Source organism: Leiobunum rupestre, chromosome 5 (genome assembly GCF_980474605.1).
Source record: "Leiobunum rupestre chromosome 5, qqLeiRupe1.1.hap1, whole genome shotgun sequence".
NCBI classification, from domain to species: Eukaryota; Metazoa; Arthropoda; class Arachnida; order Opiliones; family Sclerosomatidae; genus Leiobunum; species Leiobunum rupestre.
In genome coordinates this window covers 62,180,143-62,194,781 of record NC_143388.1, presented here as the reverse complement: position 1 = coordinate 62,194,781, position 14,639 = coordinate 62,180,143, and the positions used below count along the sequence as shown (strand labels likewise).

Sequence of the window (14,639 nt, the reverse complement as noted above, 5' to 3'; positions counted from 1 at the left end):
CTGTCTTGTGAATAGCTCTCAGTAAAACTGTTGCATGTGAAGAATAATAAGTGGCACACTTATGTAACAATATTATACACTTATGCCGCTAACTTTCTTGGTTTTAATGGCGAACCAAAGGGGGCTCAGCGATAGTTTTCGGTCGCGAATGTAGATTCTTATACGGATAATATTCTTGGGGGAATCCATAGCTGGCTTGACTACCTGGGGAGGGAACCCGATAGGGGAAATAAATTTCAATAGTCGAGGCATATGTAGTACCAGAATTAGATTAGGAGAAGTTACTACCATGGACTAATTAACACAGGGACACCCCATTCCCGAATATTTGCTTCGGGCGATTGTTAAATGTGCGCTCTGGCGGTATAGTTAAGAACTAATGGAAAACAAGGCTCATACGGGAATGAGAAAGGGGGAGAACATAAAGCTAGTCCATGTGGCTACCATGTTGTGGTGCGTAAAGTTTTGTTTTTCGGATTTAAATTAGAATTGTCCTTCTTAATTTGAAGTAAATAGAAAATGAATTTTTCTTCATTAACTTATGAAGCAATGTTCATTTCTCCACTTAAAAAAAGGGAAAAAAAGAATTGGATGTCGATTTTGGTTCTGGCTTGGATTAATAATAGAAGCTAACGCTTCCTGGATATAGCACTATAGAGTCCTGTCAGTAAGCGACGTTTGACGTCATTTTCCAATGGTTTTGGACCAAATTGTTTTTGGCCCTATTACAGCGCCATCTCGTATTAAAAATATCGTTAAAAACCTTAGAAAATATAAGTGGTGGTCGCCATTACAGTTACCACGGCCAACTTTGATCTCACACGAACAGCGTGTGATCAAAGTTGGCCGTGCAGTTACGAGCGAATAAAAACCTTTAAACCTTTAAACTTTAAACGCTAGTGAAAATTTTAATATTGAAGTATGGGACGAGTATGTTGTGTGAACTCTTGTCGTAGGAGTTGTAAAAGAGATCCTAGTCTCAGACATTTTAGTGTTCCGACGGTAATTAGCTATCAATGTGACAAAACTAAATTATTGTTGACCGAAAGGCGTTAACAGTGGCTTAATGCATTAAGCCTTAGTCCAGATTTGGTTAAAAACCAAGAAGTTTGTTCAAGGCATTTCATTTCTGGTAAGAAAACTCATACCCACTTTTCTGTTTTACCTTATTAACGAGTTGATTGTTATTTGAAAGGATGTCCATCAAAATTGTTTGATAATATGAACCCAGACTGGATACCTAATATTAATCTGGAAGCTACCGTTACTACGTCAACTCCAATTTGCCATCCCGTTACTACGTCAACTCCAATTTGCCATCGTAATGAAGAAACTAGTACTAGTACTCGAAGATATCATGAAAATAAGAAACTATTTTCTTCAACTGACACTGCCACCGAAAATCTTTCCTTGGAGTTAAGCAATTATTCTGGTAGTAAAAATGCAAGTTTTGTTACAAATGATTCTTTAAGTGAAGAAAATTTGGCAGCCCTTTCTTACGATACTGGCATATATAGCGAGGATAATGGTTTTTCTACTCTAACTATTGAGGAAACCATTGAAAAAGAAAAAGTAACAAATGACAATTGTTCTGACAAACCAAAAACCAAAGAAATGGAATCTGTGAAGTTTACCTGCAATTCAGAAGTACAAGTGGAAATAGTTGAAAATATTCTAGAAACGCAAATGATAAACCTCAGAACAGATCAAGGAGTACAGACAGAAAACCTAGACTCTATTAAAGAAATACCAATGGAGACATTTGGAATCTGTCAAGAAATACAAACGGAGAGACTTGGAATTGAACGAGAAATACAAACTGAGAAGATGGGAATTGATCGAGAACTACAAACTGAGGAGATGGGAATTGATCGAGAAATACAAACTGAGAAGATGGTAATTGATCAAGAAATACAAACTAACAATATTGGAATTAATGAAGAAACATAGACTATCATAATGGAAACACGCAGTATAGAAACACAAAGTATGTTCCGTGTCTCTTTTAAGTTTGAACTTGAAGCAGCAGAGTTAGAAATTCAAGAACTCAAAACTAAGTTGAACCAATTAAGTTGAAACATTGAACTAGCAATTAAAGAAGGAGAGTCACTGAATAATGATCTCCAGACAAAAAAATGAGATAGCTGAATTAGAGAAACATCTTAATAAGAAATTATATTTAGAAGAATCATTTCAAGGCGATGATAATCATGTAAAGTTTTTCAGTGGAATTGAAAGTTTCAGTTACCTAGTGGCAATATTTGAAGAAGTTAAGCCTTATTTAGTTAAGCGTTCGAAATTGACAGAGTTTCAGCAATATATTTTAACATTAATGAAACTTAGACTAGCTCTAACAAACAGACATTTATCCTATCTTTTTGATGTTTCCAACAATACCGTTGGTAGACTATTTTATAACTGTCTAAATGCTTTGTATCAACGTCTTTCACCATGCATACATTGGCCAGAAAGGGAAAATTTACAAGCTACAATGCCTCGCTGTTTTAGGGAACATTTTGGAACTAAGGTCGCTGTAATAATTGATTGCTTTGAAGTATTCACTGAGAAACCATCAAGTGTAATAAGTCGAGCAGAAACTTGGTCCAATTACAAGCATAATAATACAGTGAAATTTATAATTGGGATAACACTACAAGGGACTATTAATTTTATCTCAAAAGGATGGGGGGGACGTGTGAGCGATCAAATGTTAACTATAAATTCAGGGATACTTAAAAAGCTTATACCCGGGGATGTTATTTTAGCTGATAGAGGCTTTGATATAGCGGAAGAAGTTGGATTTTATTGCGCGTCAATTCAAAATCCAGCTTTCACTAAGAAAGTAGCTCAGCTAGATCCATTTGATGTTGAAGCTACTAGAAAATTGGCCAATGTAAGGATCCATGTTGAACGAGTGATAGGTTGTTTGAGGCAGAAGTATGCTATTTTACACTCAAAAATACCAATAGAGTTACTTGACAGTGTTCCAGACGAAGACGTTTCAACAATAGATAAAATAGCTATAGTAGCATGTGCACTAACCAATCTCTGTTCATCTGTAGTTCCAATGGATTAAATTTAACAAGGGCTAAAAGGAAACTTATTTTATTGTTTTGACCAGTAATAAATTCAATTTTTTTTTTAACTAAATTGAAAGCCCATGTTTTATTTTTTTTTAATTTATTGGCAAGCATTAAGTTTTCTTTCTGTTTGCTCGTTTCATTGCCCTGTCTATTTTGTTCTGTTTCGTACAGTCGGGGCAAAACCATTTTCCACTTTTTATAATATCAATTTTTAAACAGTCTGCATGAAACCATTGAATATTGCAGTCATCCCGGTCGCATCCTATCATAAGGCAATCACCCTCTTCCTTTTTAGAGAAATACCATACTTTTGGTTCACTTTTAATTTTCTTGTTAGGTGACAAGAATGCTAGAGGTGTGCCTTTATTTGAGTTATCCAAGGTTTTCATCTGTAATATTCCCGTTGAAGTTGGAGTTAATAGTGTTACCCTATCTGAAAGCGATGGCTCCTTTACTTTTGTAGTTTTTGTGGAAGTTTTCAATGACTGTGAACTCTTCAAAGGAGTAGTTGTGACTAACTGTGGTGTCTTCGCAGAAATAGTGACTAGTTGTGGTGTCTTCGAAGAAGTAGAGACTAGTTGTGGTGTCTTCGCAGAAGTAGTGACTAGCTGTGGTGTCTTCGCAGAAGTAGTGACTAGCTGGGGTATTTTTGTAGAAGTATTTGTGACTAGCTGGGGTATTTTTGTAGAAGTATTTGTGACTAGCTGGGGTATTTTTGTAGAAGTATTTGTGACTAGCTGGGGTATTTTTGTAGAGATATTTGTGACTAGCTGGGGTATATTTATCAGAGTTGATAGTGGTTGGAGTCCCTTTGTAGGTGGTAATCCTGAAGGTGATAGAGTTGCACGCAGGGGTTTTGTTTTGTTCTGGGACTTGTGGTTGGCTGGAGGTTTTTGGTATGACTTGTGGCTGGAAGAGGTTCCTTTGAAGGTGACGTTGGTAAATGCTGATCCTTCAATTGAAATGTTGGTGGCCTTTTTGAATTGTCTTGTGGTAATCTCTTGAAAGGCGATGTTGGCGGTCTTTTTGAAGTTGATCGACTTTTAGAACTCTCACTTGATGTAGTAGTAAAATACTTCCCACAGAGCTCTGGCAGAATTGCTAATTTAAAAAACTTTTCAGCCTTTACACATGCGTGACCCCAGAAACTTGGGTCAGGATATATTCTTTCTATGAAATGATCAACTGGAGTCCAAATACAAAAGTCGCAATACTGCCGTTCTGTCAAAAAAATTTGAGCTTGGATTTGATAAAAATATGGGTGGTCTCTTTTTAGTCGTAATCCATCTAAAGGGTTTTCTAGACAAGAGTTGTCATTTAATGTTGTAGATGGTTTGTTTTTTAATGTATAGGGACATTTTATTTCTAGTACCCCTTTCCCACAGCAGTCACACTCTATAAGTCTATCTGGTGATGCTCCAAGATAAGGAAATGATGGATTTAAAAATAACCCAGCTCTTTCATACTTAAAATTTTTATGTTTTTTAAAAGCATCATTACAATATATTTTGGTCATTGGATTTTGTGGCCTGGGTCTGAAATACATGGCTGTTCGGATAACAAATATGCGATATTAAAGACCGAGATGGTTGAACTGGGTTTGAGTGACAAGCTCTGCGCAAATTTGAAGCGGTAATTCGACCAGCCCTGTATTTTTGCCATATTTTACTTTGTGACTGGGTCTTTGTGTCTAATTCTAATTTTCTACTTTCTTCAATGGTAAATGGCACTTTTATTTTGTCACAGTAGTCTACAAGTTCATTGAATGTTAAGTTTTGGGTTTTATAAAGTTCAGTCAATACAGGAGGGTATTTAATTTCTTTGGTTTTGAACTGGTTTTGAAAATTTGGCAAAACCTTGAAAAGGCCAGCGTTGGGGCTCAAATCAAAGAGTTTATTTGCGAAACTTAACCACTCTCCAACCGTTGGCTGTGGAACTTCGTTCTGTTTCTTTACATTTGTTTGAGGTGGAGGTTGCGATTCCCCAGTCTCGAGAAGAGAATCAAACTCAGCTTTTCTGAGTTTAGCCGATTTCAGATTAAGTTGGTATACTGGAGCATAGGTCACTTTTTTGGTGACTGGGATCGCCCAACCCGGGTAGCAACGAAACGTTTCACGTTCGTGGATTTGTGGTTTTGTGGTCAAATTGACGTTTTCTCGTTTTTAATAACTTTACATTCTACGTTGAAAATAAGTGAATATTTCACAACTTATCCACTGCATAAATGTTAACGTCCATGTAACGTCATATTATCGTTTTACATAGATCGTAACGTTTTCGTTATTTCATATTAAAATCAAAACGTTTTGCTAACGTTTTTACTACAGACAATCGTAGGGGAGGCGAAAGGGTCTTCGTTAAAAAAATATACCAAAACATTTAGCATAGCTCGAATGCTTGGGGGGCATAAATTTGGCCGCCTTATGAGCCGAACCTGCAGGTAACAACAATGCTACATTCTTTATCTTTTAGTGTAAATATGAACTATATTGATATTATTGTGACCGTACTTTTGACAAAAATTACCTACAAATTTACTTAATAGAGTTGCCAGCAGCCAACTGAACTTGCCTAAATGTCGACCTTAAAGTAGCAGATTATTCTGACAATAAAGTTTGGTTTAATTCAGGAAATTCTTGTTATTAAAATAAATAAAATATTATTTAATTAATTAGGTAGATTTAAATCAATTATTTACTTATTTAATAATAAATTCCCACCATATTACGTAAGTACAGCCGACTTAACTGCCATCCAATAAAAATTGAGTTTTACGTATGACAACCCTGTTAACGGTTTTTATCCGGAATTGAAATTTCTAACGGCGCAAAAAGCTTTCCTCAGTTCCTGGTATTCTCTAAATATTTTAATATGGTTTGCACGTAATAAGAAATTTGTTAGTACAAGAATTAAATTTTTTGGTATTTTAAGTTTATTTTCTGCCCGGTGATTCATATCCTTATTACCGAAAACCGGAAAGGTACTTAAAGGTAAGCTCAAGTTGCTCAACACTAATTAATATGCAAAGGCTTAATACGCAAAAAAAAAAAAAAAAATTTGGTTTCACAGAAATTTGGCAAACAAAATGGTGAGTGGAAGATTTTTCTTATCTATTTTAGAATCTATCTATTTTAGAATTATTTGTATTATACTATGAAAATCAACCGCTACTTAATTCTAGTGTCTAATTTTCATGAGCAAAATGTTTCCAATTGATATTTTAAAGTGAAATTTAAGTCTGCTAAGGGGTTGTATAATGATGATAATTGGTGAAAATTATTACAAAATATCAAATAAAATATATTATTATATGTTTGATGATTTTGATCCAAAGGGAAATTCCATGGAAAATTGTAAATTTTTAGGGACTGAAGAAAAATGAGATTTTAGACCAATGTGGCAAATAATTTATAATACTTTTTTTACTTGAGAAACTCATGAAAATTGTATAAAAGAGTATAAAGGTATTATTGGGCTAAAACTTTGTGTTACAACTAAGTGGCCCTCAAGGGGTCGGAGTGTGCAATAACTGGTGGCTTTACCGGGGAGTCGGGGTCCGGCTCTTGTAACCCGTAAGGGCGGTGGCGCACTGGGAGATGTTAGCTCCGTCCAAAGGGTCCTATCTCCGACCTCCGACTTCGGTCAGGTGTGGGCTGGATACTGGGCTTCGGCCCAGGCTAATGGAGAGGGGCCGGGCAAACTGGCCGCCTCGGCGGATTGAGTAGCCTGCTGTGGGGCTGCGGGCCTCCGTATGAGGGCACGGCGGACCCATCTCCCGGCCTTTTGGGCTCCCACCGGGATCTCCGGTGCCAGCTGTGCCGGGTTATGCGGGCTGCTGTGTGCCCGCCGTTCCCCTTTAGGAGCTCTCTCCAAAGGGCTTGGCTCCCTGCCTTTGTAGGTGGGGTGTCGGCCGGAGTTTCTAGAGCATCCGTTCTCTATCCCACTGCTGTGTGCGAAGTGGCGGGCTGGTCGTCCCATTGTTGCACCTTCTGCTGGGTTGAGCGGCTTGCGTCGAGGGTGCGACCATCAGTAGTGGGGTTCTGCTACCCATGCTGGTTTTGTCACCTGTCCGGGCTTGTGGACGCTGGCGTAGGGCATTCTGATGATAGGCCTCCGGTGGTGTGGTTCTTTTCTTACCGGTACACCGGGCTATAAATTCTGACAACATGTTACAACTAAGTAACATTAGAACATTACTGCACTAAAATATCGAGTTTTTAACTTGTAAAAATACTGATTTTTAGCTTTTTTACATGCGATATTTCTTTATAGGGACAGGGCAGTTGGGGAAGGTAGAACGTCACTACGCTCTATCTCACACTCCTGAAAATCCACCCACTGGGGGAAAAGCGCGCGAAATTAGCTATAACGGTACGATGTCGTGACGTTTCCCTCCCTCAAAATGGCGTCAAGTGCCTTGCCCCTATAAGCAGCTATTAGCCATTTTTACCATATTTTGCACTATTTTTTTACTGGCCAAGACTTCTGTAGAAAAACCTAGCCTCTTGGTCTCATTGGTTAAATTTATTATAAAATATGAGTTGAATAGACCCATATTTGATGTTTTTGATTTGCGACATTCAAGTAATTTCTTTCAAAACAGCAGGGGTTAGTCAAGTTTTCAAAAGTACAGTTTTCCCAATTGATATTTTAAGGTGAAATTTAGAGCTTTGAAGGGGTTAGATAATGAGGTTGGTCAGTTAAATTTATTATAAAATATTATTTAAATGGATTAACCCATATTTTATGTTTTTACTTCTCCGAGGGGACAAAGTCCCCTAGGAGGGGTTATACAATCACCGTGTCTGTCTGTCTGTCCTGCGAACGCATTTTCCGTGCAAAGGTTAATCATTGCGTACGCAGTTTCTCGAAATCTCTGCGTTCGCAGTTTCTCGAAGGGTTGGCAAAACCACCGTGGGACGGTGAGCGTTAACGGATGCATTTGCGGTTTGTTTTGGATGGTGTTTTTTCGCTCACCGTCGTGACGGTTTGGTGTATTTCGTTTTTGTAATGTTTATGCGTAGGTTGTGAATGTTGAGTTCGTGTTATGACGGTTGTGAGTGTTGAGTTTGTTGTGTTTTGATGGTTGTGTATGTTGAGTTCGTGTTATGTCGGTTGTGGGTATAGAGATTGTGGTGTGTCTGTGTTATGATGGTTGTGGATGTTGAGTCTGTTGTGTTTGTACGGGCGTTTTATCTCCAACTTCTTAATGACTTTGGGGCGGACCGAGTGCTGAGTGTAATGCTACCTCTCAACGTCCAATGGCAGGGTTTACACCAATTGTACACGGTATTCGTCTTAGTATCAATTTGCGATTTATTAGCGCCGGCCGGGAATCGAACCCGGGTCAGCCTTGTGCAGGAGATTTACTCTAACCACTCAGCCACCAACGCTTGTTAAGTAACGGTGTTTTTCTAAAAAACAGCTTTGGCGAATGTCATTTACAAAGTTATAACGTTAGGTACTATAATTTATTCTACATCATTTTAAATATTTATAAATTATATTAATCTTATATTTAATGAAATATTTATAAATTATATTAATCTTATATTTAATGAAATATTTATAAATTATATTAATCTTATATTTAATTAAATATTTATAAATTATATTAATCTTATATTTAATTAAATATTAATAAATTATGTTATTCTTATATTTAATTAAATATTTATAAATTATATTAATATTATATTTTATTAAATATCTGACTATTTTACTTTATTTGATAGAGTTCAGGAATTGAACTCGGGTCGCATCGTTACAATGTAGAGTGTTTACCGCCGAGCCATTGACTTCCTTAAAAATATGAAAAGTAAAGAAACCATTATGATAAGGCGGGTTTTTTACCTTTTAATAATGCTTAGAAAAAGGATAATTATTCAAAACTCCCGCGGAAACTATATAAAAGTAATAATATAGCGCCACCATGTGGAGAACTATCAATCAAACAGGGTAAAAAATATAATCTCTTCAATTTTTCGAACTTTAGTCAAATCTTGACGGGACTAAAAAACATCAAATAAACTTATATAAAGCCGTTGCCGTCATTATGGAAGATTAGTCTTTCTTAGTTCTTGGCGGTCAGACGAACTACTACAGGACGGGGTCCTGGTGTCGGTCAAAAGTTATGAGGTAACTTTGCGGTTTCAATTAGTATGTTCGGTCTTCGGTCAAGGAAAGAGTTAAATTGTGTTTCGCGTTTGGAACGTGAGCGAATGGACTTAAGTGTATGAACAGTGCGTGTTTAAGACTGAAAGTGTTAAAGTAATTGTGAACTAACTCAAGTCAGCTGTAAGATAAAATTGATTGTTTTTTTTGAATTGGAATAACCTAATTATACCCTTGAAATTATCAACTCAACCTGTGAGGCTAATTAAGTAGATTGGAAGATATTAGTAGCGAACAGCTCTCAGCTGTTAATTAAGACAGAGTTTATAGTAAGGTAGTTTGAATTTAGTTAAAATTACTCAATTTATGATATTTACTTAAGTGTAAGTGTAAGTGTGTTTTGGTTTATTTTTCAATCACGATGAACTAAGACAAATCTAGTCTTGGACACTTGAGTACCAGTTCTGCACAATTACGTAGGAGGGATATATATTGTTGGGTTATTGATGAAAGTTAAATCTAGAACGTTACATAGACTGTTCTGAATAAAAATAAACATTTATAATTTTGAATAATTCTGGTTGCCATTTTATTTCTAATCACTCGCCCACAACATTACAGTTCTGGCAATCCCGAATCAACTAAATTTTCGATATAACGGCGACGGGAAATTATTCTCGTAAATTTATCGCGCGGCCTTAGGGAATATTCTTTTAACAAAATTTCGATAAACTATCGTTTAATTAAAATCGGCCCGATAAACCAAAAAGCGAACGGTCGTTATAATACCCTCTGTAGCTATTTATTTCATTAAAATTTGCTTTGTATTATATTCAACTGACAAACTTGTACTGTAAAAAGGGTGTAATTCAATTGTGCATTGTTATAGTACGTCTAACTCACTGTTGTAACTACTTAACTTAAGATATTCTGAATAAATTAAAATTGGTCGTTTCGTCTCAATTATTCTAATTATAATTAAATTTTATACCGGGCGGGATAGAACTGGGATAACATTTTTAACAAATAACTCTAAATTGCGGAGATATATCTTTGAGGGTTATCTCGAGAAATTAATAACACTAGGGACAATTCTTCCGAGGAGAGGTATATTTTGGCTTGCCAACTTGTTGATTTGTGACATTCAAGTAATTTCTTTCAAAACAGAAGGGGCTAGTCTAGTTTTCAAAAGTATAGTTTTCCCAATTGATATTTTAAGGTGATATTTAAAGCTTTGAAGTGGTTAGATAATGAGGTTGGTCAGTTAAACTGGGCTGGTCATAACAAAATGGGTTTTATAACCCTACTTCTGAAAGATATTGTTATTGGTAATTTTAATTAACTGTATTTCTTAGATTAAATATTTTTGCAAGTAAATTTTTTGTTTTATACCTGCAGTACGGTCAAACGAGTGCTTTAACAAAGCGGATGAGTTTGTAATTGCAGCTGCGAGTAAAATATTCCAAGACTCGTTTGAAGAGCCGAAAATAGCTTTCTAGTACCCCCGTGAGCTCTACAGTAACTTCAGAATCATCTTTGACTGAATCGAAAGAACCAACAGATCCTACTGAAAATGCAGCAAAGACAGCTAATGCTGAAGCTCTCAAGCTCTTATTAAACATGGGCTAGATAAAACCAGGCTTATTGCGAGATTCTTGTTTTGGTTATGTGTTTTTTTTTTTAATATTTAATTAGGCGTACAAGACTGTTGCTAATTTTTTTAGTATTTTTATTAAATCATACCAAAACTTTTTGAAACACCACGTGAATGGACAATTTCTAAGTTCTTTTTTTATAAAAGTTTGTTATAATAGATAATTGTTTTGAGAATATTTGTTCTGCAAAAATATATTTTTTTTAAGAAATTCAAAATTTGATCTCAACTAGCTAATCGATTAGTTTTTTCTGCATTTAGACTAACGATTTCATTTATCTAAGATTGATTTTGGTAAAGTGTTTTGTTATGGTTAAAATATGCATGCTGTGATAACGAGTACCACATGACCTCAACCTAGAAAGAAGTTTTGTCGACTAAATAGAAACTACCTCGTTTTAAAAGTTATATAAAAATTAACCTGATATTAAAATCTTCATAAAAAGGATCTGATACTTAAATAAACAAATAAGTAGCTAATGTTAAAAGAGACAAGGTACCTGATGTAAAAATAGACACAATGTACCTGATGTAAATTGAAACAAAAGTGCCTTCTTTAAAATACGCCTAGTGTTAAAAGCATTCATTTGATTTTATTAACTAGCATATGATGTTAAAATCTATTTTGTTGTTTAAAGTTAAAAAAAAGTTTTTGTAAATTTCATTTTATGGTTTTTTATTGTATTTAAAACGTTATACAAGTAACGTTTAAAAGCCGTTAAAATAAAATATCGTCGTTATTCTGTGAGTGTGACGTTTCTTCAACCGTTTTAAACATCGTTTTATTGCCAGACATTTTTAACGGATTCATAACGTTTTTCTTTAAATTGGTATCACGTTACAAACACGTTTTAATAGAGACGTTCTACAGACGTTAAAATTAATATCGTGGATATTTGGTGAGTATAAAGTTGTTCATAACGTTTTTTCACCCGTTTTATCTGTCGTTTTATTGCCGGACATTGTTGACGATTTCATAACGTTTTTTAACAACAAGTTTGTAACCGTTAATCAACGAAATTTTGCTACCCGGGAATAAGCCTTCACACCAGTAACAGTCACACTTTCACGATATCGAACACCGCATTCAATATAAAAGAGCAAAGCTCCAATACGGGTACAGCATTCGTCCAAACCAGCCATGCAATCGCAATGGCCTGAATGCACAGTGCCCTTCTGCGATACAACAACCCAGGTATGGAGTGGCTTCTCATTCATACGTTGCGAGTGCATTCCTGTTTAAAAATGGAATACCATTAGACTAAAGTAAATAGATTGACCTTTTCAAAATCAACTTACCAGGCATTTGATTATGACGTTAGAAGATTTATCCAATTTCATCACTTTCACCTCCCTCACAAAGCCGCAGATGAATTGGTCATACGACTCTAAACTTTTGTAGTTCTTAAGTTGCTCATTCGTGTAATCGGAATTTTTACAAATTAGGTACATGTAAAGGTCGGGAAATAATAATGGTGGCACCATTTCCGCACCCTCTCCTATGTCTTGTTTATCATCATTATGCACTACTAAATACTCTTTTTCTGGTATTTGGTAAGGGTCCCGATTGTCGCAAAAAAATTATCTTGTCTAAATATCGTTTTTTAACTTGAGGTTTTAAATTTTCGAAATATTCTGCCCCCGACCAAACCTTTCTAAGGTTTTTTACATTTTGCCTTTGGGAACCGCTCTGTGGGTCCATTTTAAGCTGGTACCTAAGATGGCGCTGAGATTTTTTGTTTTTTAAAAAATAGCTAGAGCGAGATGGCGCTGTGAACGGTGCCAACGTTTATAAAAAAAGTGTGACGTCACATAAATTCAAAAATAACTTGGTGACAAAGCTCTATACAGAGAACGCGCCCGATATTTTTCTCACAGGTACCAGCGCCATCTATTGCTGGACCGTTGCTCAGGCGGTCGTGACGTAGAAAATGAGACAAACAAACGGGCGTGTTGGGGGTTGGAAGTGGGGATAACTTTAAGGGTATGGAATTCAAACATCAACAAAAGAACACGTGTGCCTCTAGCTAATGAGTTGAATAAGTACAATTATTTATGTTGCATAGAAAACGGTTAGAAATTGAAATTTTTTTCTAGTGGCCTCTGTAACTGCTTGAACAAGATAAGGCAAAACTAAAGCCCCACGGAGAGCGAATGTCTGCTATATGTTTGGAGTTAAGAAGTTTCACCTCTATACGGAAAGTTTCAATTGTAGATGAAGTTTTTCTGATTTCCTATCTATGGAACCTTACCCGGTGGGTTGTATTTTCATAGGGCATTTTTCATAACTACTTTCCATAGAATTACCCCTTGGAAATTAATTTACAAGCGTGACGTGTCACCATGTATATCATTGGAAAAAAAGCCCTTAAGATTTCAGTACATAATTAATACTTCGTCGTCGTGTATATATTGAGTGAAAATAAAATAAAAAATTAAGGTTTTCAATTTATATTTCAATATTTATGTTAATATTATAAATATATTGCTTGATTGTTTATTCTTGATAACAATTATATTTGGTTTTCTGCATATAACTAAATGCTGCCCGTCGTCAGTTCTACTGTATCTAAAATCACACTTTTCATAGAATTTCGAAAATACCTAGTGAGTAGTGATTAGTGAATAGATAAAATAATCAGCTAGGCTAATACCCAAGGCACCACCTTAGGCCATATAGTGCCGCTTGTAAGAACCTTGACCTTAGGCCTAAGTCATCAAGCGACTTTTGAAGCCCTTAATTCAGGTGGCCGGGTTACAATGCGTAGGAGGGTGATGGCCATAGACATAATAAAGAAATAGACACCTTACGCGGAGTTTGATTTGCCAAAAATATACGGGAGCGATAACTAGCAAACAACCGGCAGTTGTTCCGTATTCCTGGGGTACTACCAGAGATACTGACAATATAGAGATATGAAACTCCCTATACATCGCTGCGACCCCTTTTTTTTTCGTTAACGTCGGCGCCATCTATCAACCGGGAGAAAGCTTTTTCTTCCCGTGTTTATTTGTAGTAGGTTTACGTTTTGAATGAAATTCAATGAATCATATGTGCAGCTTTAATAAAGAAATACGATTGCTTAGAGGATTTTCAATACAATTTATTAAGATAAGATAAAAAGTAAGTTTTTAATTAATTATATTTAATTATTTTAAGAAAGTTCATATATTAACTATTTTTTATGTTATTTTAGACCTTTGTTACTTGAATCAGGGCCAGAGGTTAAATTAATGATCATTAATCCAAGGGTATTTCTGGGATAAATAATTGGAATATTATTAATCCAAGTATATGTTATCGAAATGGTTAACGACTAAAATGTTTGGTAAGTATTTGTTAATGTTGAACCTTAAGTAATTTGCGATCTAGATGTTTCTGGGCTTTGTCATACTTGTGGTTTAAATTATGTTTTTCCAATGTACTACGAATGGAAAGTTGTACAAAAAAATTAATTATTTCTTTCAAGTAATCAACACATGGAACATGCTGATGCATCTCATCTTTTGAAATAAACCAAGATTGATCGATTGTTCTTGAAATAATTCTGGTAATCCTCTCTTTGACTTTATTCATTTGTATTACCATTGGGAAAAGTTTATCAAACTTGTCCTTGATCTCAGATACGTTGCTCTGGAGTCTTTCAGTTGGTATTGTCAAGCCACTGAATGTTGATGTATCACGAGACTTAAATGATGCTAATATATTTGACTGGTTGAGTGTTTGTTTTTCATCTACAAGTTTGGTTTTGCATTATTCACAATTGTGGTTTTTATTACAACGAGAT

At 35.6% G+C, this 14,639-nt stretch overlaps 1 protein-coding gene and 1 long non-coding RNA gene across 2 annotated transcripts; both read left to right on the top strand.

Moving 5' to 3' along the window:
• Positions 1 to 2,116: 2,116 nt before the first annotated feature.
• On the top strand, positions 2,117 to 3,076 carry LOC149945542 (uncharacterized). The gene has a single exon (XM_090176601.1). The coding sequence runs from the start codon at positions 2,117 to 2,119 to the stop codon at positions 3,074 to 3,076; it is 960 nt and encodes a 319-aa protein (XP_090032727.1).
• A 10,680-nt stretch (positions 3,077 to 13,756) lies between these two features.
• Positions 13,757 to 14,402, top strand: LOC149945541 (uncharacterized). Its single transcript, XR_016480787.1, has 3 exons — positions 13,757 to 13,975; positions 14,049 to 14,180; positions 14,322 to 14,402. It is a non-coding gene; the product is annotated as an uncharacterized LOC149945541 (long non-coding RNA).
• Positions 14,403 to 14,639: the final 237 nt, after the last annotated feature.